The sequence below is a fragment of the Caretta caretta genome, chromosome 8 (assembly GCF_965140235.1).
Source record: "Caretta caretta isolate rCarCar2 chromosome 8, rCarCar1.hap1, whole genome shotgun sequence".
NCBI lineage: Eukaryota > Metazoa > Chordata > Testudines > Cheloniidae > Caretta > Caretta caretta.
Window position 1 is genome coordinate 50,084,328 of NC_134213.1, and position 24,693 is coordinate 50,109,020.

At 45.5% G+C, this 24,693-nt stretch overlaps 1 protein-coding gene across 4 annotated transcripts; it reads left to right on the forward strand.

Annotated features, from left to right (window-relative positions):
- On the forward strand, positions 1-23,426 carry CACYBP (calcyclin binding protein). 4 transcript variants are annotated; one of them, XM_048861156.2, is made up of 7 exons: positions 1-188; positions 8,498-8,552; positions 12,679-12,874; positions 16,171-16,267; positions 16,823-16,922; positions 19,481-19,575; positions 23,095-23,426. In XM_048861156.2, the coding sequence occupies exons 1-7, from the start codon at positions 16-18 to the stop codon at positions 23,252-23,254; spliced, it is 876 nt and encodes a 291-aa protein (XP_048717113.2). In that variant the 5' UTR covers positions 1-15; the 3' UTR covers positions 23,255-23,426. The 4 variants fall into 4 exon arrangements, with proteins under 4 accessions (XP_048717113.2, XP_048717116.1, XP_048717114.1 ...); XM_048861157.2 differs by lacking the exon at positions 1-188 and adding an exon at positions 1,127-1,266; XM_048861159.2 differs by lacking the exon at positions 8,498-8,552 and having other exon boundaries at positions 33-188.
- The last annotated feature ends 1,267 nt before the right edge of the window (positions 23,427-24,693 follow it).

Below are 24,693 nucleotides of genomic sequence, written 5' to 3' on the forward strand. Positions count from 1 at the left end.
CCTGGGATCGTTACTATGGGGCGTGGCGGCTGGGGGCTCCGGAAAGTTCCAGAGGGGCGGGGCGGGGCGGGGCGGGAGCAGGCGCTGCTGCCGCTGCTGCCGCTGCCCCTCCCCCTAGATCGGCTGCAGCTCGTACGGAGCAGACACAGCGGCATAGCATCCCCGATATGGCGTCTGCGCGGGAGGAGGTGAGGGGAGGGGCGCGCGGGAAGTGGGCCTTGGCGGGGCCCGGCGGAGGGCGTAGTGCCCGGGGGTCGGGTCTTGCTGGGTGTGGGGGGCGCTGCGTCCGGGGGAGTGGGTCTTGCAGGGTGTTGGGAGGCACAGTGCCCAGAGGGGCTGGCAGAGGGCACAGAGCCCGGCGCGGGCAGTCTTGCAGGGAATGGGGGGCACAGAGCCCCGTGGAGGGCTGGTCGGGGCAGGTCTTGCTGCTGCCCCTGCCCTCGGGCCAGCTGGCTGGGCTGTGTTACCCCTTCCTGGAAGCATGTCCGTGTCCCTCCCCCCCCCCCCCCGGTGCCCCAGCATGCCCTGCCACTGTTCCTTGTGCCCAGCCGGGCGCGCACACACGGGCTCTGGAAGGGCCACACCCCATAGTTCTCTCCTGCGAGCACAAGAAATATGGCAAATGCGTGGTACCCTGCCTGCCTTCTGAGCTGCTGGGCACTCGGCCCTGCTGGCCCTCCAGCCTCGAATTGGTGGCCCCGCAGGCTGCCTGGCTGAGCGACTTCCTGTGTGATTAGGCATTACCATGTGCTCCCTTGAGCTGCCATTTAAATGGAAGGGTTTGGGTCTGGCCCTATCCCTACGGGAGTCAGTGTCCTGTCGTCGTCCCCCCCCCCACACACACACACCCTCCACTTAATGCCCCTGCAGCTGCTGGTCCTTCCCTGCTGCAGCTACTCAGGCTGCCTGCTCTATCCCAGAAAGAGAAGAAAGTACCTCTGGCTGCCCTTGCCATTTCTCCCAGTGCCTGCCCTGCTTCCCTGCCTGGCTGTGGGAGCCCCACAGAGAACAGCTGGGAGCTCTGGCTCCAAGGGGAGTGCCTTGGAAAGGATGGCTCTCCTCCCCCACAGAGGAAATAGAGGAGAAGCTCCCTGAATCTGCCCCAGCACACATTAGCTTGTTCCAGCTGCCTGTGGTCCACATGGTACATATCCAGTGGGAGATAGTTGGGGTACACTATGATTCCAGCCACTCCTTCATGGCACTTGCACCAGGGTGTGAAGAAGGAAGCGTAGGACTGGCTATGCTGACTCTATACCCCTTAAGGTAAGTCCAGTACCTTACAACTTTTCAAAGCTAGAAACTGGAACTTTGTGCCATTAGAAGGGGGAAATTGACACCTTTTTCCAGTGTGGGACACAGTGGAATGTAATGGTTGTAACTGTTCTGAAGACAAAAGGCATTGTATTAGTGCTTCACTAAGTAGTATTAACCCATTGCCCTTTAACCCTCCTCCGATCCAGCTTCCCTTAGATACTTAACAGCCTAGTACCCCCATAGGAGGGGTCCTTTTCCCATTCTCCTTTCCTCTGAGTGCCCCAAAAAAAATGGAGGAACAAAAGATGTAATTACTTATCTGTAATTCAGTTTCTCTGAAAGTATTATCTTGCACAGGTCTCACTTCTGGTCTCTGCTCCCTGGCATCAAACAAGTGGAATTCCCTACTCTAAAGATGTTTTTTCTAGGCCCACAGGGGTGGTTGTAGCAGGTAGGAAGGTGTGGTCTTGTACTACTATGGAGCTTAACCATTGCACTTAAACCTTTCCATCAAGTTCCGGACTTGCAGTCTGTCTACGCAGGGGAATTTACCGGAATAACTATCCTGATCTATTTGAGCATAAGCTTTCGTGAGCTACAGCTCACTTCATCAGATGCATCCGATGAAGTGAGCTGTAGCTCACGAAAGCTCATGCTCAAATAAATTTGTTAGTCTCTAAGGTGCCACAAGTACTCCTTTTCTTTTTGCAAATACAGACTAATACGGCTGCTACTCTGAAACCTATCCTGGTCTAGTTATACTTACCCTGTTGATGGTCCAAAACTGAATGATGGGATGGGGTTGACTCTAGAAGGCAAAAGCGCTTGAGCTCCCCAACTTTGGAAGGAGGATCTGCCAGGCAGAGACCAAAGCAGGATTCTTCCCTAGAGGCAGAGTTCAGGCAATAGTTCTTTGTAAATGTATGGAGTGAAGAGCAGGCACGAAAGGCTGTTTTGCATAAGTCTACAACAGAAACATCCCTGAAGCAATCAGTAGCCCTGCTTTTCCTTGTCTCAGACAGAATGAACCTGGAGATTGCAATGGCCTGGCCAACCTAAAGCTTAGCAACCTGAAATGCAGTCAGCCATTTAGACATGGTCCTCCAAATGACAAGGTTGTGTAAGGAACTGATATCAAAACAATGTCCAGTGGCTTAGCTATGGTAAGTATCTTTTTGTTGCACCGGTTTTCCCCTTTCCACCCAGTTAAGCAGGCAGGGGCAAGATTCTTCATCCTCTTAGCATATGTTTCAAAGAAAGCACATAGTTTGGGTTTGAACTCAAAACACCTTGCGCTGAAGCTGGGTGTGATGCCCTCTATGTGTGCCCAAAATAAAGAACCAGACCATGGCACCAACATTCTTTAAGGCCCAGCATCCTTTTGGACAGGGTGGATTTGATTTAAATCATGGTTTAAATCACTCGTCAGGAAGACTGTTTAATCATGGATTTCTACATAAAAGTGCATTCTTGTTGGTTGTTATAACCTTAATACATATTCTTCACAACTCGGAGGGAGATGTAGGTTTCATTTTTAGAAGGTACACATTATACATTTTTAAAGTGATGTTCCTTTCATCATCTTCAAAGATGTTTCATTCAGGCAACCATGCCTTGCCTCTCTTGGTTGCACTGTTTGCATTTTGCACACATGGCTGTCTTACCCACAAGTAGAGGAACTTCATTAAAATATTCCCCAGCTGGGGCTCTTATGGCCTGCTGCCATTATAGGTTTTCCCTTCCAGTGAGAGAATGATATGGTAGATCTCAAATCAATGAAGGCTACACTCAGAAAGACCTCAAGACTTCTGGATTTGTGCAGGAAATGGCCCACCTTGATTATCATGCACATTGTGTAGAGAGTTGTCACTTTGGATGGGCTATTACCAGCAGGAGAGTGAGTTTGTGTGTGGGGGGTTGGAGGGTGAGAAAACCTGGATTTGTGCTGGAAATGGCCCAACTTGATGATCACTTTAGATAAGCTATTACCAGCAGGACAGTGGGGTGGGAGGAGGTATTGTTTTATGATCTCTGTATGTATATAAAGTCTGCTGCAGTTTCCACGGTATGCATCCGATGAAGTGAGCACGAAAGCTCATGCTCAAATAAATTGGTTAGTCTCTAAGGTGCCACAAGTACTCCTTTTCTTTTTGCGAATACAGACTAACACGGCTGTTACTCTGAAACCTGCTCAAACAGTTTCACTTTTGTTTTCCACTGCCTGTCCCTCCCTTCTCACATTTATCTCCAGACTTCTACTCCTTGTCCAGATCTATTCCAGCCCCAACAATCTTCTATTCATTGAACTTTTTGAAACTTTGCACTTCTATAGAGAGGTAAGGGATTGACTCGCTGTACACAAATTTGCAGAGGGACAATAGGGTTGAGGTCTGTTATTTCTCACCTCTATATGTTATGTATATTGATTTAGTTTAAAAATGTTTTTGTTGTTAACAAGCATGTTATCTCTGGAGACACAAATCCACAATTTGAGAACTGTAAAACTAAGCATTTCTGATGGTATCTTCTAGACTGATCACTGAAGTCCCATTGGGTAGATAAAAAGATTAATCTATACAGAAGCCCCTGGAGCCCCATAAGATTGGGTCCCTAATCCTATTGGAACTCATTTACAAAACTTTTCTTAAACATTACATTAATATAGTATCTCATACTATAGAATTAGAATTTATAATCCCTATTCCATGATGAGATGTCTGAGCTATAATGTATCTATCTTTATATAGGTTTTTTCCTCAAAGCATTTTATATAAAAAAAATCCAACTTTGAAAAAAAAATTAAATAATTGATTTTTATCCACCTGCTTTTAGAACTGCTGGGCCTGTGGTGGCTAAAAGGCCATGGGATCACTGAAATAAAAAAGGCTGAACATAACCTGACTAGAAGGCACAGAGAAAGATAACTGGAGCAGTCATAGTCATGATGTGCTGATGAGCCAGAGCCACATAAGTATGACTATGGATCTGGGGGCAACAAGAAGAAAGCCAAGGAAAGTGTGGGCCCCTTACTGAATGAGGGAGGCAACCTAGTGACAGAGGATGTGGAAAAAGCTAATGTACTCAATGCTTTTTTTGCCTCTGTCTTCACTAACAAGGTCAGCTCCCAGACTGCTGCGCTGGGCATCACAAAATGGGGAAGAGATGGCCAGCCCTCTGTGGAGATAGAGGTGGTTAGGGACTATTTAGAAAAGCTGGACGTGCACAAGTCCATGGGGCCGGCCGAGTTGCATCCGAGAGTGCTGAAGGAATTGGCGGCTGTGATTGCAGAGCCATTGGCCATTATCTTTGAAAACTCGTGGCGAACCGGGGAAGTCCCGGATGACTGGAAAAAGGCTAATGTAGTGCCAATCTTTAAAAAAGGGAAGGAGGATGATTCTGGGAACTACAGGCCAGTCAGCCTCACCTTAGTTCCTGGAAAAATCATGGAGCAGGTCCTCAAAGAATCAATCCTGATGCACTTGCATGAGAGGAAAGTGATCAGGAACAGCCAGCATGGATTCACCAAGGGAAGGTCATGCCTGACTAATCTAATCACCTTTTATGATGAGATTACTGGTTCTGTGGATGAAGGGAAAGCAGTGGATGTATTGTTTCTTGACTTTAGTAAAGCTTTTGACACGGTCTCCCACAGTATTCTTGTCAGCAAGTTAAGGAAGTACGGGCTGGATGAATGCACTATAAGGTGGGTAGAAAGCTGGCTAGATTGTCGAGCTCAACGGGTAGTGATCAATGGCTCCATGTCTAGTTGGCAGCCGGTATCAAGTGGAGTGCCCCAGGGGTCGGTCCTGGGGCCGGTTTTGTTCAATATCTTCTTAAATGATCTGGAGGATGGTGTGGATTGCACTCTCAGCAAATTTGCGGATGATACTAAACTGGGAGGAGTGGTAGATACGCTGGAGGGGAGGGATAGGATACAGAAGGACCTAGACAAATTGGAGGATTGGGCCAAAAGAAATCTGATGAGGTTCAATAAGGATAAGTGCAGGGTCCTGCACTTAGGATGGAAGAATCCAATGCACCGCTACAGACTAGGGACCGAATGGCTAGGCAGCAGTTCTGCAGAAAAGGACCTAGGGGTGACAGTGGACGAGAAGCTGGATATGAGTCAGCAGTGTGCCCTTGTTGCCAAGAAGGCCAATGGCATTTTGGGATGTATAAGTAGGGGCATAGCGAGCAGATCGAGGGACGTGATCGTTCCCCTCTATTTGACATTGGTGAGGCCTCATCTGGAGTACTGTGTCCAGTTTTGGGCCCCACACTACAAGAAGGATGTGGATAATTTGGAGAGAGTCCAGCGAAGGGCAACAAAAATGATTAGGGGTCTAGAACACATGACTTATGAGGAGAGGCTGAGGGAGCTGGGATTGTTTAGCCTGCAGAAGAGAAGAATGAGGGGGGATTTGATAGCTGCTTTCAACTACCTGAAAGGGGGTTCCAAAGAGGATGGCTCTAGACTGTTCTCAATGGTAGCAGATGACAGAACGAGGAGTAATGGTCTCAAGTTGCAGTGGGGGAGGTTTAGGTTGGATATTAGGAAAAACTTTTTCACTAGGAGGGCGGTAAAGCACTGGAATGCGTTATCTAGGGAGGTGGTGGAATCTCCTTCCTTAGAAGTTTTTAAGGTCAGGCTTGACAAATCCCTGGCTGGGATGATTTAGTTGGGGATTGGTCCTGCTTTGAGCAGGGGGTTGGACTAGATGACCTTCAGGGGTCCCTTCCAACCCTGATATTCTATGATTCTTCAGATCACGATACTTAGGCTATGTCTACACGGCGCACCTTCGAACAGCTTGGCTGGGCTGCCACAGCCATCCCATTGTAAGGTACGCAGTGTAGCCATTCTTTATCGCCAGGAGAGAGCTTCATTGTGCTTTAAGTAATTTTCCAAAAAGGCTAGCCTTGTCTTAAGGCGCTCTTATGAATATGAAAGCTTATGCTCAGATAAATTGGTTAGTCTAAGGTGCCACAAGTACTCCTTTTCTTTTTGCGAATACAGACTAACATGGCTGTTACTCTGAAACCTGTCCTTATGAATATGGTTCCTGTTCTTTCCAATGTTTAGTTTGAATTGGACAAGTTTAAAACATCAAAAGGAATTGCTAAAAGTTATTGTTTGAGGTTCTTAGGCCAGTATGCTTGGACTTACAAAAGAGAAACATGCAGCTAGCATTACTTAGTTAAAATCCAAAATATGGTTACTTGTGGTCTCACTAGAAAGTGTAGACTCAACATGAGAACTTTCAGTTACTTACTTTAAAAACAAAGCAAAACTACTATCTCTGGAGCAAGTCTTACCACTTCTCAGTTGTGTTAACTTGGATAGGGGAGTCTCTTCGTGGGGTTAGTCCAAGCGTCAGTAGTGCTTCTGAATTTTGCAGCTTCTTTTGTGAACTCAGCAAGACTATAGGGTCCCACATGGTGACTTCAATCTGTATATGCTGTTTCAGGGTTCATCGGGGCCAGGAGGGGCTCATGCACATGCAATTCTTATTTCTGTTGTCAGTTTACCAGATAGGCTCTTGGATTTGAGTTCTCAGTTTCTCTGCAGTTGCCATTGATATCCAGTAGATGGCATCAGTGTATAACATTTCTTTGATATTTTTCATAATGGAGGCTTCTTTCATTCATTTCAAGGTCTGTATTTCAGTAATTTTTCTGTATTATCCAGACTTTCCCCTTTAAGTAATTTATTTTAATATTTCAAGGCTATATACAGGTGCTTATCTTTCAATATTCTTTTCCTTCTTGTGCCATACAATTCATATCCCTTCTATAGGGTCACTATCACTTAGAGTAGAAGTGGGTAAACTGTGGCCCACATCTGGCCAGCAGGACCATCTTGCCCGGTCCCTGAGCTCCAGGCTGGGGAGGCTATTCCCCAGCCCCTCCCCTGCTCTTCCCCCTCTCCCGCAGCCCCGTCGGCAGCATGGCTTGCGCCCACCCACCTCCCGGACTTTCCAATAAGCCTGTCCTGCCGCTCTGAGCAGCATGGGAAGGGGAAAGGGGGTGGTCAGGAGACAAGGAGCGGGGGGGGGGTTGGATGGGGGTGGGGGAGTCCCAAGAGGGGAGATGACAAGGGGGGCATCCCAGGGGGGCAGTTAGGGGACAAGGAACAGGGGGTGGATGTATTGGGGGTTCTGAGGGGAGCAGTCAGGGGGCAGGAAGTGGGAGGAGGCAGGGACCAGGCTGTTTGCAGAGGCACAACCCTCCATACCATTTCACAACCCTGATGTGTCCTCAGGCCAGAAAGTTTTCCCACCCCTGACTTGAGTGACAAACTCTGTAGCTCACGAAAGCTCATGCTCAAATAAATTGGTTAGTCTCTAAGGTGCTACAAGTACACCTTTTTCTTTTTGCGAATACAGACTAACACGGCTGTTACTCTGAAACCTGTCACTATGGAATTTTGTTACTCTACTAGTGGAGTGAGTCTCTCTCCCCGCATCTGGCACCCGCTGCTGATAGTTGCAATAGTGGTCTGTCTCTTTCTGTGACTTGGCCCTCCAGCCAGGTCACAATTTAGTCCACTCTTTCCAGGGAAAGAAAGTCCAGCAGAAAACAGTCTTAACACCCTCACAAAAGGATCATCTACCCCACTTCTGGGCCCCATGGTTTTCACTCTTCTCTCTAGGCTTTCCACTGTTTCTCTCTTTCTCAGGGGTCTCTCCCTTGGAATCCCCATAAAAAATATACAAATTAAAACCAATTTCTGCCCTCCTTCAGTTTGACCTCTCATCCCTGCTGCTCTGTTCCTCAACAGAGGACCTCCCTGGGCTCTCCCCTGGTAGTCCAAATCCTATCCTTTTATTAGGGCTTACCACTGGAGCCTGCTCCACTCCCAAACCCTGCTTAGTTAGTCCCTCACCTGGTCTCTTACCAGACTTCCCCACATAGGAAGGGATCCCAGGGTATGTGCTCTCGCTCTCTCAGCTTTCCCTTCATAACCTCTCTACTCTGAGTTCTTCACTTTCTACAAGCAACTCCTTTCTTCTCTCAACTTCCTGCCTTTATAATTGCTCCTCCCCAGCTGGGCTTCATCCTCAGTTAAGTCTAGCCCATTCTCCAGGTGCAGGCTGGTATATAAATTGGCTTCTCAGGCCTACATTAACTCTTTCACAGCCTGTGAGGGGTACATACCCCATCAAGTTTCTCTCAATTTAGTGAACATAGTCATATGTTCTTTGATTATATTTAATACCTTTCATTTCACATCTTTCAGGGCTTACAGTCGAAAAAGAAACATTGTGAAGGAACAAGTTAACCTCAAACAGAGAGTGAGTGCCTTTGATTCATAAAGCGGACAAATATACAACTTTTAATTTGGGATGAAGGCTAGTTGGTTTGGATTTCTTGGTATAACAGGCATTTTGTCACAATTGATCTTTGGTTTGTACTGGGGTCAACTAACTAGTTATTTCTAGTCCGCTTACCTCCTGTATAGTTTCTATACTCATCTATGGCTCTTGATTAACACATAAGAGGAGATGATAGAGCACTTTGAACAGGACATGAGGAAGTTATTCTTGTCTCTCTCCTTAGCTTGACCAAAAGAAGTAGGAGTCACTGCTTTGAGTAGCTGGAAGACTCCTTTCCAGGGGAATGTGTACTTCAACTTCAGCTTAATTGATGGTCCTCTGGCAAGCATCCCATATGTTGGGATGGACATATTGATTTCTATTGTCTTTAGCTCTAAGTGGAAGCTAAAACTTTGGAATATGCTGTGGGTGACTAGTTGCAATCTTAGTTGTCATGGAGGAAAAACTACTTGTCTGCATTTTAAGATCTGATCCTTCAGAACCTACCAGTAATAGAACAGTTGCTGTGTGTCCCACTGGAAAAAGCTGTCAGTTTTCCCCCTTCTAGTGGCACAAAATTCCAAATTCTACCTTGGAAAGGTTGTATGGTATTGGACTAACCATGTTGCTGGTCCAAGATTGAATATTGTCTGTCTTGTATCTTAAAGCAGTGTAACTTTTGCAGGGGAATTTCACATCTGAGAAATGGTTAGAACTGAGGAACCACTTCTCCAGTAGGTTGATTTTTTACAGCTGCTGTTTGAAAGTGCTCAGGTGGTTAAAATAAGTGTCCCAAAAAAAATTTAGTTAGCAGAGTGCAGGATAAATAGTTACCATATGTTTCTGAAATTATCATGTGGGTATCACCATGATCTCCCTCTCTGTATTCATTTTTTTTTCTTTAATAAATTAAGTAGTTAAATAAGGTAAAAATCTTAAATGAAACGAACTGTGCCACAGAATCTCTGTGGATAGAAATTCCATGTGAGTATAGCAGTAGGACTATACTACTTACCACCTGACCAGGATGCTGACTGTGACTGTGAAATGCTAAGGATGGTTGAAGATGTTACACAAGCAGAAAGCTCCGTTGCATGGATCTGATGAAGTGGGTTTTAGCCCACAAAAGCTTATGCTCAAATAAATTTGTTAGCCTCTAAGGTTTCACAAGTACTCCTAGTTCTTTTTGCTGATACAGACTAACATGGCTACCACTCTGAAACCAATAACAGTGGGTGGTTTCAGCTATCTTCATTTGACTGGGTAAATATCACTTCTGGGAGTGGTACCGAGATAACATTTCTAGGCACCATAAATGACTGCGTAGAGGAGCAGCTACTCCTGGAACCCACAGGGGGAGAGACAATTCTAGATTTAGTCCTAAATGAAGTACAGGATCTGGTCCAAGAGGTAATTATAGTTAAAGCAATTGGTAATAATGACCATAATGTAATTACATTTTAACATCCTTGTAGGGGGATAATACCAAAATACCACCATAGTAACATTTAACTTCTAAAAGGGAAACTACACAAAAATGAGAACTCTTGTTAGATGGAAATTAAAAGGTGCTGTCACAAGAGATAAATGCCTGCAAGCAGCAAGGGGACTATTTTTAAAAACACCATAAAAGACACTCAGCCTAAATGTATACCCCAATTCAGAGAAAACAATAAAAGGACCAAAAGAATCAGCACCAAAAAGACATCCTTTAAAATTTGGAAGTCAAAACCGACTGAGGATAATAGGAAGGAGCACAAACTCTGGCAGGTTAAATAAAATAAGGGAGGCCAAGAAATAGACACACAAACTAACAGTAAGAATTTTTTTACGTATGTTGGAGGAAGGAAGCCTGCCAACTAGGCAGTGGGGGCACTAAATGACAAAGAAGACAACTCCACTGCAAAGAAGCTAAAGTAATTCTTTGTATGGGTCTTCACTGCAGAGGATGTGGGGGAGATATCCACATCAAAGCTGTTCTTTTTGGGTGACAAATGTGAAGTAGTGTCCCACATTGATGTGCCAGTGGAAGAGGTTTTAGAACAAATTGATAAATTAAACAGTAACAAGTCACCTGGTATTCTCCCAAGAGTCCTGCATGAGCTCAAATATGAAATTGCAGAACTACTAACTGTCGTATGTAACCGATGATTAACACAAGCCTCTGTACCACATGACTGGAAGGTAGCTAATGTAACTCCAATTTTTAAGAAAGGCTCCAGAGGTGATCCTGGCAATTACAAGCCAGTCAGCCTAACTTCAGTACTGGGCAAATTGGTAGAAACTATAGTAAAGATCAGAATTATCAGTCACATAGCTGAATGCGATTTGTTGGGCAAGAGTCAACATGGCTTTTGTAAAGGGAAGTCATGACTAAATCAGTCTATTAGAATTCTTTGAGGGTGTCAACAAAGAATATGTGGATAAGGGTGATTAATCAATATACTGGGATTTTCAGAAAGCCTTTGACAAGGTCCTTCACCAAAGACTCTTAAGTAAAGTAAGTAGTCATGGGATAAGAGGTACTTTCATTGATCAGTAACTGGTTAAAAGATGGAAACAAAGCATAGAAATGGTCACTTTTCATAATAAAGAAAGATTAATAGCATGGCCCCCTAAAGATCTGTTCTGGAACCTGTGCGGTTCAACATATTCGTTAATGATATAGAAAATGGAGTGAACAGTGAAATGGCAAAATTTGCAAATGATAAAAAATTGAGATTCAAGATAGTAAAGTCCAAACCTGACTGCAAAGAATTACAGGGGAATCTCACAAAACTGAGTGACTAGGCAACAAAATGGCAGATGAAATTCAGCACTGATAAGTGCAAAGTAATGCACATTGGAAAAAGTAATCCCAACTGTACATACAAAATGATGAGTTCTAAACTGGCTGTTGCTACTCAAGAAAGATCTTGGAGTCATTGTGGATATTTCTCTGAAAACTTCAGCCCAATGCCCAGCAGCAGTTAAAAATGCTAACAGGATGTCAGGAAGTATCAGGAAAGGGATAGAAAATGCCACTATATAAACCCATGGTGCACCCATATCTTGAATACTTTGTCCAGTTCTGGTCGCCCTATCTCAAAAAGGATATAATGGAACTCGAAAGGGTTCAGAGAAGGACAACAAAAATGATCAAGGATATGGAACATCTTCCATACAATGACAGACTAAGAGGATTAGGGCTCTTCAGCTTAGAAAAGAGACGATTAAGCGGGGATATGATAGAGATCTATAAAATCATGAATGATGTGGAAAAGTGAATAGAGGAGTAGTATTTACTCTTTCACACAATACAGAAACCAGGGGTCACCCGATTAAATTAATAGGCTGCAGGTTTAATACAAACAAGAGGTAATACTTCTTCATATAACATGCAATTAACCTGTGGAACTGGTTGCCATGGGATTGTGTGATGGCCAAAAGTATAACTGGGTTCAAAAAAGAATTAGATAAGTTCATGGAGTATAGGTCCATCTATGGCTATTAGCCAAGATGGTCAGGGATGTAATCCCATGCTTGGGGGGACCCTAAACCTTCGACTGCCAGGAAGAGAAGACAGGGATGGAGCTCTCCAAATTGCCCTGTTCTGTACGCTCTGGTATTGGCCACTGTCAGAGACAGGGTAGTAGGCTTGATGAACCATTGGTTCATATCTGTGGGAGCTCGTATGTTCTTCTTCTTTATTATTTGTATCATAGCACCTAGGAGTCCAGGTCCTGGACCAGGATCCTGTTATGCTAATACAAACACATAAGAAAAAGTCTCTGCCCCCATGAGTAAAAACAACTTAAAACATCTGTTTGGAGTTTTTAAAGGGAAAATGCAAGCTAAACATTGGGAGAAATTTGCAGACTATTGAATAGGGAAGTGGCAATATTCTTGTTGTTCTGCAATATTTAATATTTGACTGGACAAAGCAATATAGGTAGCAGTCCTACATTGGCCCCAGGGTGTGAGGTTGGGATGGACAAGACCTGTTCAGTCATCTAATCCATCTCTAGTTTCTGTGACTGAGATGAGTGAATGGGCTCAGCAGTAAACCTCAGATAAAGAGGCATGTGTCTAATGTACATATATGGTCTTCTGTTCTTAAACTCAGCTGGAGAAAGATTTGGAAGAGGTGAAAGAGCTCCTGAAAAAAGCCACAAGGAAAAGAACTCATGATGTCTTGATGGCAGAAAAGTACAAGCTAGAGATCGAAATCAAGAACCAGCCACCACCCAAGCTAAAAGAAGACACTACAGAGGAAGAGAAACCACCCGCTGTGGGATACACAGTGAAAATCAACAGTTATGGTAGGATTGCTCTTCCAACCCCACTTCCTGCAGAGCTAAGTGTGACTGGAGTCCCACTGGGCCACACTGAGGTTACTTAATTAGGGCAAACTGCAGAATGGGGCAGACAATCCCCAAAGCTGGTGGTCATTCCAATACTTAAATCCACCAAGCTAGCCACAAAACAGCTTCTGTAATACCTTACTAGTTACCCAGAAGACAAAACACAGTTCCCTAAAGCAACCCAGCCTTGGGCTTCCTCCTAGACTGTCAAGTCAAATATGAAAGTTCTGCCAATCCCAAGGGATTGGACATATTACCTCTCAGGTTAATGAATATTTCAGATCTTACCCAAATTCATGCTTGCAGCCAATTCTTATTAACTAAACTAAAATTTATTAAAAAATAAAAAAGAGAGAGTATGGGTTAAAAGATCATTATACATACAGACATGAGTACAGTTCTGAGATCAGTGTCATAGTAGAGATGGTGAGTTTTAGTGTTGCAAAGAGTTCTTGGTTAAGGCTTGAAGCAGTGATGGCATAAACTGCTAACTGGTTAAGTCTCTGGTTGCTCCCAAATCATTGGAAGGTCCTCAGTCCCTTGGTTAGAATGTTCCCTTTAGTATAAGTCCATAGTCCAGAAATCAGAGTAGAAAAGAGGCAAAATGGAGATGTTTCCAGGGTCTTTAATAGTTTCTGCCATGTGGCCTGCATTGTGCAGGAGGTCAGACTAGATGATCATAATGGTCCCTTCTGGCCTAAATATCTATGAATCTATGAATCTATGTGGAGGGAAACCCATTGTTTCAAACAAAGCCCTCTGCACAGTTTGTGGGGAAAAATATAGGTAACAAGATGGAATTTAGGGTCATGATTTAGTCACATGGCCTTGCATGCTTTGCTGAGTTATAGCAGAGGCCATTACCCATACTCCAGTTAGGACGTTCACATGAAAGTCCATCAGGTGTGGATAGGGTTGCCAGGCATCCGGTTTTCAACCAGAATCCCTGGTCAAAATGGGACCCTGGCAACTCTGGTCAGCACAGCTGACCAGGCCACTAAAAGTCCAGTTGGCTGTAACGGCCAGCACTGTGCAGCTCCTGGAAACTGCTGGCATGTCCCTCCGACTCCTTGGCACAGGCACTGCCCCAAGAGCTGGTTCCACAACTCCCATTGGAGCTCCCAGAGCCTCCTGGCCGCCCCCCATCCCACTCCCCAATACCCTGCCCCTGCCCTGAGCCCCCTCCTGCACTCTGAAGCCCTCATTTCTGGCCCACACCCCCAGCCCAGAGCCTGTACCCCCTCCCACAACCCAACCCTTGCCCCAGCCTGGTGAAAATGAATGAGGGAGGAGGCGGGTGGAGTGAGCAAGGACGGGGCCTTGGAGAAGGGCAGAGCAGGGGGTGGGACAAGTTCTGTTTTCTGCGATCAGAAAGTTGGCAACCCTAGATGTGGATAGGCGTCTTCCATGGTCATTGTGAGTTAAAAGAAAAGGAGTACTTGTGGCACCTTAGAGACTAACCAATTTATTTGAGCATGAGCTTTCGTGAGCTACAGCTCACTTCATCAGATGTTTACCATGGAAACTGCAGCAGACTTTATATACACACAGAGAATATGAAACAATACCTCCTCCCACCCCACTGTCCTGCTGGTAATAGCTTATCTAAAGTGATCAGCAGGTGGGCCATTTCCAGCACAAATCCAGGTTTTCTCACCCTCCACCCCCCCACACAAATTCACTCTCCTGCTGGTGCTAGCCCATCCAAAGTGACAACTCTTTACATAATCAAGTCGGGCTATTTCCTGCATAGATCCAGGTTTTCTCACATCCCCCCCACCCCCATACACACACAAACTCACTCTCCTGCTGGTAATAGCTCATCTAAACTGACCACTCTCCAAGTTTAAATCCAAGTTAAATCCAGTTTCCATGGTAAACATCTGATGAAGTGAGCTGTAGCTCACGAAAGCTCATGCTCAAATAAATTGGTTAGTCTCTAAGGTGCCACAAGTACTCCTTTTCTTTTTGCGAATACAGACTAACACGGCTGTTCCTCTGAAACCTGTCATTGTGAGTTAAGTGTTCCTTGATGGGCCATTCAACTTGAATAGTCTCTTCACAATGTGCTGCCTAAATACCTTGTGGGTATTACCCAGAAGCAAACACATTTGAAATACAGGTATAAAGACAATATTCATGACTTTAGATATAAAAATGATGCATGCATACAAATAGGATAATCATATTAAGCGAATCGTAACTTTTCCATATACCCTTTACATGACATACTTTGATTTGTTGCAATTATAGAACAATGGTAGCAACAACGATTCACATGGTCATACTTTAATCATATAACATCACACTAAGATTAATGATGTAAATGGAACCGAGCATTAGTGCCAGCTGGTGGTTAACTGGTTAACTCAGTTTGTCACTTGTACTCACCGTGCGTGTGTGTGTGTGTGTGTTTAAATTACAGGGATGATAATTGCCCAATATGGGCATTGTGTTTTAAAGATGGGAGGGGTTAAGGGATCCCAAGAGCTCTGGCTCCAAAGCAAAAATAAGCCTCTATCCCCGCCTTATCTGAGGAGGAGCCCCTTTCCTGGCACCAGCAGGAGATCCGGCAGACTAGGTAGCCCAGCAGCTGCCACTGCGGGACATTCAGAGTCTCTTCAGGTTTAGCTGCACTGTCCAGGGGAGGGTGGCATGGCAGGTTTAAGCAGTCCCAAATCCTCCAGCATTAATGGGAAGGAAATTACTGGTCTCTGTCCTCCTCAACCCTCCCCCCTCCCAATAGTTGGCAGATGTGAGGGAAAGCGCAGGTGCTCTTCAGTTACAATCTAGGCAAAAGGTGCAGGGAGTGTCCAACATGCTGATCTGTGGAGATAGTGCCCATAGTCCAGCACCCTGCCACAATTGAATAGAGTACTGGGTGAAAGTGGGCATCAAAGGAGGAGGCCAGGAGAGATGTAGCCAAACCTTCCACTCAGCTCTAATCCTGCCCACCCCTTTCCGCTAAGTCAGGCAGAGGTGCCTTGCTTCTCCCTGCTGTGGTAGAGTTGGTCTTTGATGCACTATGGGGACCAGGAGAGCAGAGCCCCAAAGGGTATACCTGGCCTCCCCTCTTTCATTCCACCCTTCTTTGAGTAGCTAATGGCTTCCCTCTGAAGGCAGTTGCAGTAATGTATGGCCTATGGTGGAAGGCATGCTCTCTTCTGGGGGAACTATGGTTGTTTCAGAGGAACACCACTCATGAGCAGGAAGAGGTTTTTTCCAGCCTCCCTATCTGATTTTCTCCCTTTCAGGTTGGGATCAGTCGGATAAGTTTGTGAAGATTTACATCACTTTAAATGGAGTGCAGCAGCTTCCAGCTGAGAATGTGCAGGTCCACTTTACAGAAAGGTGAGTCCAGACTGTTGCTGTGCTGTACCAGGAAGAACATATTGGAAGAGCTATACCTGAGATTAAGGCCTATTGTATTGAGTCCTTCTGGGTTAAAATCTTAAATTCTCCAACAATACTTTGGCACATGCATATGTAGCTGTCTTCAGAGGAACTCAAAGCATTTTACTAATGCTAATTAGGCCGTAAAACACTCTCATAAGGGATGTGTTATTAGCCCCATTTTATGAGTGACAAAACTGAAACACTGTGAGGTTAAGTGATTTGCCCAAGGTCCCACAGCAAGTCTGTGGCGGAGCTATAAAAAAGAACTCTGAGCAGGACTTCTGACTTATAGTTTCTTGTAACCTTTAGACAATAGTCCTTTCAAGGAATCTTCCAATATTGCAATAAGTAGGGAATCAGAAAGTCCTGGATAAACAACAAAAGTTTTGGGGTTCAGTTTCCCAAGGAGTCAGGCTGTATCCCTCTCTTGTTAAGGGTCAGTTTGCATTGCACGTATGATAGGGAAGTGAAGTGTGTGCATTCATTATACTCTTTCTTTCTCCATTCTAGGTCATTTGATCTGCTTGTGAAGAATCTGAATGGGAAGAATTACTCCATGACATTCAATAACCTTCTGAAACCCATCTCTGTGGAAGGAAGTTCAAGGAAGGTCTGTGTGTCTTATCTTTGTACGTACTTATATAGACCCCCCTCACCATCTGAGTAATCTTAGCCTGATTCAGTAGAATCCTCCAGTTTAGCCGTATAGGATTGCTCTAACCTCAAACCTTCTCTCTTGCTCTCTCCAGCCTCCAAAGGGAAATTGTAATGATGACTTCACGTATTCTGTGGCTGAAAAATTGAATCCTTGTTGCAGAATTGTGTGCCAGAATCCATGCTTTTGTTTTAAAACATCAAGGGACAGATTTTCATAGATATATAGGTGCCTAAAGATGCAGATAGATGCTTAGTGGGATTTTCAAAAGCGCCTAAACACATTAGAGGGTCTGGGCCCTAACTTTCACTGAAATCAATAGGAGTTAAGCACCCAACCTGCTTAGGTGCTTTTGAAAATCCTGTTAAGTGTATGTATGCATCTTTAGGCTCCTAAATATCTCTGTGTGTAGCCCTTATGGTTGCAAAGAAAAATTTTCCAAACATGAAGAGAGGGCTTGTCTACACAAACACTTAGTTCGTGGCAAGCGGGAGTGTGAATTTACCCAATGCTAGCCTGCTATGCACTACCTGTCCAAGTGGACCCTGCTGAGGTGCACTAAGTGTTTGTTAGTATGCTTCGATATATCCTGAACAAACTCTTAGTGCACCTCAGCAGGGTCCAAATGGACACCTAGTGCACCGCAGGCTAGTGCAGAGTAGATTCACGTCCCAGCTTTCCTTGCCACCAACAAAATATTTGGGTAGACAAGCCCAGAAAGTAACTAGATGCCTGAATCTGTACACAGCCTGAGATAAGAGCTGAGCTACCCCATTTGTCTCAGTGGGATGTTGGCTTTGAAGTTGAATGATAGAAAACATCATTAACTATTCCAGCATTGATTATCTTAACTTCCAGCTAATGTGCCTATCTGCAAACCCAAATCACCGCTCATACATTCCTATGTGCCAAAAGCCACATATGCCCCATACTTAACTGCCAACATTTGCAGCTTTCCCCAATGATACATATAAGGTGACCAGATAGCAAGTGTGAAAAACTGGGATAGGGGCTCGAAGGTAATAGGCACCTATATAAGACAAACCCCCAAATATCGGGACTGTCCCTGGTCATCCTAGACCAGCGGTTCTCAACCTATTTACCATCGTGGGCTGCATATGTGGCCCACGATGTGTTATGTGGACCGCATCCAATGCTATCTCTATGGCCCTACAGATGTCACATGGGCCGCAGCTCTGTGCTGATTGGGCCCCAAGCAGCCCGCACGTTGAGAACACTGTTCTAAACATATATAACATAAAAATGTGGGTTGTGGTCCACAATTCTTTACGGCAGTGTAAAATAAATTGAACTTAACATCGGCTTAAATAATGAGGGGCTACTCTTGAGATATTCATTTTTCATATTGTATTGAATTAAAAAAAGAGTGAGGTTTGAATTGATCTGAAGCAGAATGCAGGGATCTGATTATAGAATTTAGGTCAAGGTTACAAGGTCAATCTTAATACACAGGGTCTTGCTTGTAATTCACTGGGGTGCTGCACTGAGGCTTGGTGGTGTCTTCAGACTAGCTTTTTATCCCTGGATATATGGGTTCAAATAGAGTTACCCCTGATTTAAATGTTGTTGTTGTTGTTACTGGACTCTTAAGCCATTTATCCTCATCACAAAATATAGAATAGTAGAAGGAGGTGCAGATCAGATTAGAAGTGGGTTATGGGTCTGAAGTGGAAAAGCAGAGGCTGTTGAGAATCTAAACTGAGGTGGTTTTTTTGAGTCCTTAAACCAAAATCCACATACTCTTGAAAATATAAGCTGAGTCCTTGTGTTCGAGTAAAATGTGCAGAGGTGGACTGGCTGGAGTCATAAACTGGGGATGCTACTAGCACAGACCACAGCAGATAACGTCTTCTAATTCCAGGTGGTGCTAAGTAGTGCTGGGGGTTGGGTGGGCGGTGTGCCTGAGTTTCAGGGATCAAAAAGGTTGTATCTGATCATTAATTCTGAGACAGTCCTTAGAAAAGCTCATACTAATCCTTTTCCCCAGTTTTCCACTGGGGTGTAATATTTATGAATCACCACAGACAGAAACTAGGTATAGGATCTTTAACATTGATTGGTCTCTAGTCCCTCTGACCAGGTAAAAAGGCCGTTGACCAGACAGACCACAACGTTGTCAGGATCTTAAGTATTGTGGGCCAGGCTGCTCCTGCAGTGGGGGTGTGTTTTGGAATTCATAGAGTATTTTCTACCTCCCTTTAATACTGACTGCTGTTAGATATGACTGTGTCCCTTTTAGAGTATTCAAAACAAAGTAACCCTTAGTGCCCCACAGCCAAATACTTAATATTGATTTAAAAATATGTCCCATATAAGAAAAAACTAGCCCAGACAGCAATTCTCTGAGAAAGTTTTGAGCATCCAACAATAGAATAATACCAGAAACTGTTCTGCTACTTTAATTATTGTGGATGCAATGAGTATCTCCTATAATAAGTATCCTTAATTCACCTCTTACCATCAGATTTGTTTTGCTTTGCCTCCCTTTACAGATCAAGACGGACATGATCCTTGTGTTATGTAGGAAGAAACAGGAAGAAAAATGGGATTGCCTGACTCAGGTGGAAAAAGAGAGCAAGGAGAAAGAGTAAGTGTCCCTCCCTTCACTCCACCCCAACAATATTGCATTAGTGTCCTCAAAGAAAGCAGATGTGTACTGCGACTTTAACATCTCTAAGTCTACACAATGAGAATTATGGTCCAAGGGCCTAGCATTTAACCTGTTTTATGGCCTGAGAATTATTTCATAGCTGTTTCCCTGATCTTTGTAATCAGCTGATCTGGGGATTCCTTTGGCACTAAAGATTAGTGCCCTGGGAAGGAATTTGCACTGATTTGCTAAAATCATTCCGCCTTCTGCAGCTCAAATGCTCCAGGTGGGATACACCTGGTACATCCTTAAGTGGTTTTAATAGGATATTGGTGAATGGTGCAGCACAGGAAGCGTGGTGGTGAAGACCAGCAATGAGAGGCTTAAAGTTAACTCTTCTTTAAGCCACATGTTCCTATCTTGGAGGCTGTATTAGGAGCTGCTCTAATTGGGACTAAATGCTCTAAGAGGCTTTTTCCCTGCAGGTGGTAGTGGAGTGTTTTCTACATCTCTGTTGATGGCCTGAGGCTCTTTTATGTCCCTCCTTTGTAGCTCGGACCTGCAACCTTCTAAGGAGGAATAAAACAGGAGCCTGTCAGTATTGCCAGCAAATCCTGTGAGGGCTCACTGGTAGAGATTGGGCTTAGCTGCAAAATTTGGATTCAGATCAAAACTACGTTCTTTCTGCATCCGTATCTCATAATTCATGAGCAATTTCTTTCTTCCTTCTGGTGCATGCTGTACAAAGGACTGGGTACTGGTCATTGAACATATGTCTCCTGCAATGCAGTACTTTACCACTAAGCCAGCCCTACAAAGGTCTGCACTGACTCCCTGTTCAAGGGGTTAGTCACAATATATAAATCCCGTAAAGTTGCAGGACCCAGCCATTTTGTAGATCAGCTGGGACAATCTTGCTGTCACACTCTAGGGCAGCGGTTCTCAACAGGGGGTCCACGAACCCTTTCACGGGGGCCACGGGGCCCCTTGGCTAAAACCCAGAGCCATAGCCCCAGCAACTCCAGAGGGGCTGAATCCAGGAGCAGTGGGCTTGGAGCCCCAATCCCTGGAGCCCCAGTGGGGTTGAAGCCGGGAGCAGCTGGGCTGAATTCCCGAGCCCTGGTGTTCCCCACGGGGCAGAAGCCCTGAGCCCATGGGCAGAGTTGGAGGGACACGGATGTTACCCCGCCCAAAGCTACAGAGCAAGAACAGGGCAATCCTGGGGCAGTTCCACACACACACACCCTCCCTCCACCTCCTCTCGCCACCCACTGGTCAGGTCAGAGGTGAGAAGCCAAAGCTGGGCAGTGTAGGACAGCTGCTGCTCTCTGGCTAGTGCCATGGAGCAGGCAGCTGCAGCGTTCCCTTGTCTCCTGCTTGTGCAGGGAGTTGAAGCTCCTAGCCCCCTTTGCTCACGCAGCTGGTAAGAGCCGCCTGGGCAGGGAGACCTGGCTCCCTGGCTGGCAGAGCCCTTGGTGAATAGGAGCTGCAGGGGAGCCCTCCTGGCACACAACCTCTAGCTACCCCATCACTGCACCCTCAGCTACCCCCTCCCGGCAAACAGCCCCGAGTGACCCCTCTCCCTGCACCCTGAGCTATCCCCCCGCTCACACACAGCCCCGAGCTACCCCTCTCCCTGCACCCTGAGCTATCTACCTGCCCACACAAAGCCCCAGCTGTCCCTCTGCCCACACAAAGCCCCAGCTACCCTTCTCCCTACACCCTGAACTATCCCTCTGCCCGCACACAGCCCCGAGCTACCCTTCTCCTTGCACCCTGAGCTACCCCCTCCCTGCACCACCCTGAGCTACCTCTCTGCCTGCACACAACCCCTAGCTGCCCCTCTCCCTGAACCCTGAGCCGTTTTCAAACTTTTTGAGCTGAGCCCCCCACTTTTGAGTTATAATTTTTGGTTGTGCCCACTCCCCCACAACCCAAACAGGCGAGTGGCTTTCTGAGGTAACTCGGGGGGTGGAGGTGACACTCCCTCCCTGGACCTCCCTGTGTGGACCTGGCTCCAGCCCCACTGGCCCGTGCCCACCGAAAATAGAAGTCAAACTACACCTATGCCCGAACTTCTTCCCTTGCCCAGAGCCTCCCCCACCCTCGCTGAGCCCTGGAGTTTTTATAGCATGTTGTGGGGGGCCTCCGAAAGAAAAAGGTTGAGAACCCCTGCTCTAGGGGTCAACTTTTGAAGACTGGCTCTGGCATAGAGTCCTGTAACTGGGGAATTTGCTCCCCCTGCTGGTCTAACAGGGCTTGGTTCAACCCTTTACTTTTTAGTTAGCCGTTCAGCTGATTAGTACAGTAGACAAGGAGTTTCAAAGGTAAGATGAGGGGAGAAGCTATGGGGCAGGTTTCCCTATGCTAGCCAGTAAGGGCAATGTATGTGCTTATGGTTTATATTTGTGGTGATATGCAGGTGGTAAAATTGGGTACCAAATAAATCAAAGTAGGTTCCATTTATCATTTGGCTTCTTTAGCAGTGAAACATGTCTTAAGGGGCCAGTCCATTGGTGGTTTAACAGATGTGATCTAGTATAGGCGGGGGATACTTTAGGATTGTCACCTTGGTAGGAGGCTGATTTAAGAAGTAAGCTCTTGCACCGACTTCATGGTAACAGCAGAGATTGATTTTTGGTACTTCCTGGATCCAGTGCTATATTTAGTTACCATCTCTATGAACTTAATCTACACCTGTTTCAAACCCTAATGCCCTCTGCAAGGTTCTTCCTACCCCCCCCTTACTGAGACATCTCCAACATAATGTCTGTTTGTTTTTATTTTCCACTTAGTCTAGACCAGGGGTCAGCAACCTATGGCACACGTGTCAAAGGAGGCACGTGAGCTGATTTACAGTGGCACTCTGCTGCTGGCCTGGGGTTCCGGCTCCTGGTCCTGGTCACCAGTCCCGGGGGCTTCGTTGCTGGCCTGGGGTCACAGCCGCTGGCCCTGCTCAGCCCGCTGCCGGCCTGGATGGACGGAACCCCGGGCCGGGAGCGGGCTGAGCAGGGCTGGCAGCGGGGACCCCGGCTGGCAAGGGCCGGTGGCCAGAACCCCAGACTGGCAGCAGCCTGAGCAGCTCAGCCCGCTGCCAGTCTGGGGTTCTGTCCGCTGGACCCCGCCAGCTGCGGCCCCGGTAAGCCTGCTGCCAGTCTGGGGTTCCGTCCGCCAGCCCCTGTAAATGTAAAATGTATTACTGCCACACGAAACCTTAAATTATAGTGAATAAATTAAGACTTGGCACACCATTTCTGAAAGGTTGCCCACCCCGGTCTAGACAACATCCTCTCTTTCTTTTTGAAGATGCCAAGCTCAGAGGACTCAGCTTGAGACTCCATAACACCCTTTCCCAAAACCCAAGGCAAAATTCTACATAATACCAATTTTTTGCATAAGAATTGTTAAAGCATTTAAAGTTTGGCAGAGAATTGTTACAAATGACTGAGGCTCCTAGGCATTATGATTAGTAATACAATGATAAGCTTGTTTCATACATATCCACCTGTCTTACAGGAAAGCCTCCTATGACACCTCAGACCCTGGTGAGGGGCTGATGAACCTTCTCAAAAAGATGTATGCGGAGGGAGATGATGAAATGAAAAGAACCATTAACAAGGCCTGGGTTGAAAGCAGAGAGAAACAAGGCAAAGGGGATATACCATTAGATATTTGAGACTACTCCAAAGGCTGCCTTGACACGGACCTTCCATATGAGACTTTTGCTGTGCTGCAGAGATCAGTTCTACAAGTGCATTGTTTACACAACCTTCTTCCAAGCAAAGACACTTACCTGTTTTCCATTTCAGGTTGGAGAAAATATTTAAATAAAATACCCTTATAAAGCATTTCTTTCCGTCAAGTGGTTTCCTCCTCTTCCCTGAAGAGTAGAAAGTATTTGTATTGCTTCCTTCCCCAAGAGCTTTTCATTGGTCTGCTCATCTGAAAACTGACAATTATGCAAACATTGTAAACAGAAAAAAAAAAACTTAAACTGTTGTGTCAAGTGTCAGAGGGGTAGCCGTGTTAGTCTGGATCTGTAAAAGTGGCAAAGAGTCCTGTGGCACCTTACAGACTAACAGACCTATTGGAGCATAAGCTTTCATGGGTGAATACCCACTTCGTCGGATGCATGTAGTGGAAATTTCCAGAGGCAGGTATAAATATGCAAGAAAGAATCAGGCTAGGGATAACGAGGTTAGTTCAGTCAGGGAGGATGAGGCTAAACTTCTTTTAGCAGTTGAGGTGTGAACACCAAGGGAGGAGAAACTGCTTTTGTCGTTGGCTAGCCATTCACCGTCTTTGTTTAATCCTGAGCTGATGGTGTCAAATTTGCAAATGAACTGAAGCTCAGCAGTTTCTTTTTGAAGCCTGGTCCTGAAGTTTTTTTGCTGCAGGATGGCTACCTTGTGTGTTAGTCACCATGTCATTTGGCTGCCTTTGGCTATTTGGTTCCTAGCCCTAATGTATTAACCCAGCTTAAGCGACTTTCTACATGCAGGAAGCAGGAGAAACTGTCAAACAAACCTCAAAAGGACAGACATGTCTAAATAGCTGAAGACAGCTTAATTATAAGAGTGGAATCTGCATCTTTGACTAGTTATTGGTTCATTGAGCTGAAAAGTAGCTCTTACCTACCGTTCTTTACAGAAGGGCAATGGCAAGAATCCTGTAGAAAGCATGCTGAGCAGATACCTGTTGCTAGTCAAGAGACTTGCTTAAGCGCACCCAGGAGAAGGTGAATGTGACCAGCTTATCCAGCATCTGCCTGCAGCAGGCAATCCACCCATTTTTCCAACCACCTCCCCAAAATGCAGGAGACACAGCTGAGTAACAGCAGTGCAGTTAGTAGCCATAAAAAGGAAAGATGCAAGAACAATGTCTGGACTAGCACAAGGCAGAAGCGTAACAATTCTCTACCCTTTGTAAAGTTCTTGATCATTGACAGGAAGGTTCTGTACCAAACTAATGAATTAATAAGTTGCTATAAGCATGACCCCCTTTCTTTAAAAAAGGTGGTGCTGTCTACCAGAGCACAGTACAACTGTTGACTTTCTCCCACCCTACTTTGAGTTGTTTAGGAGCCTACAGGTCAACAGAATTAAGTATTAGACC

Bases quoted from the DNA above. Each gene is read 5' to 3' on its own strand.
- CACYBP (XM_048861156.2), top strand. From the start codon at position 16: ATGGGGCGTGGCGGCTGGGGGCTCCGGAAAGTTCCAGAGGGGCGGGGC. The intron at 189-8,497 runs GTGAGGGGAGGG...CACATCTTTCAG, and splicing joins TGGCGTCTGCGCGGGAGGAG to GGCTTACAGTCGAAAAAGAA. The intron at 8,553-12,678 runs GTGAGTGCCTTT...TCTTAAACTCAG, and splicing joins AAGTTAACCTCAAACAGAGA to CTGGAGAAAGATTTGGAAGA.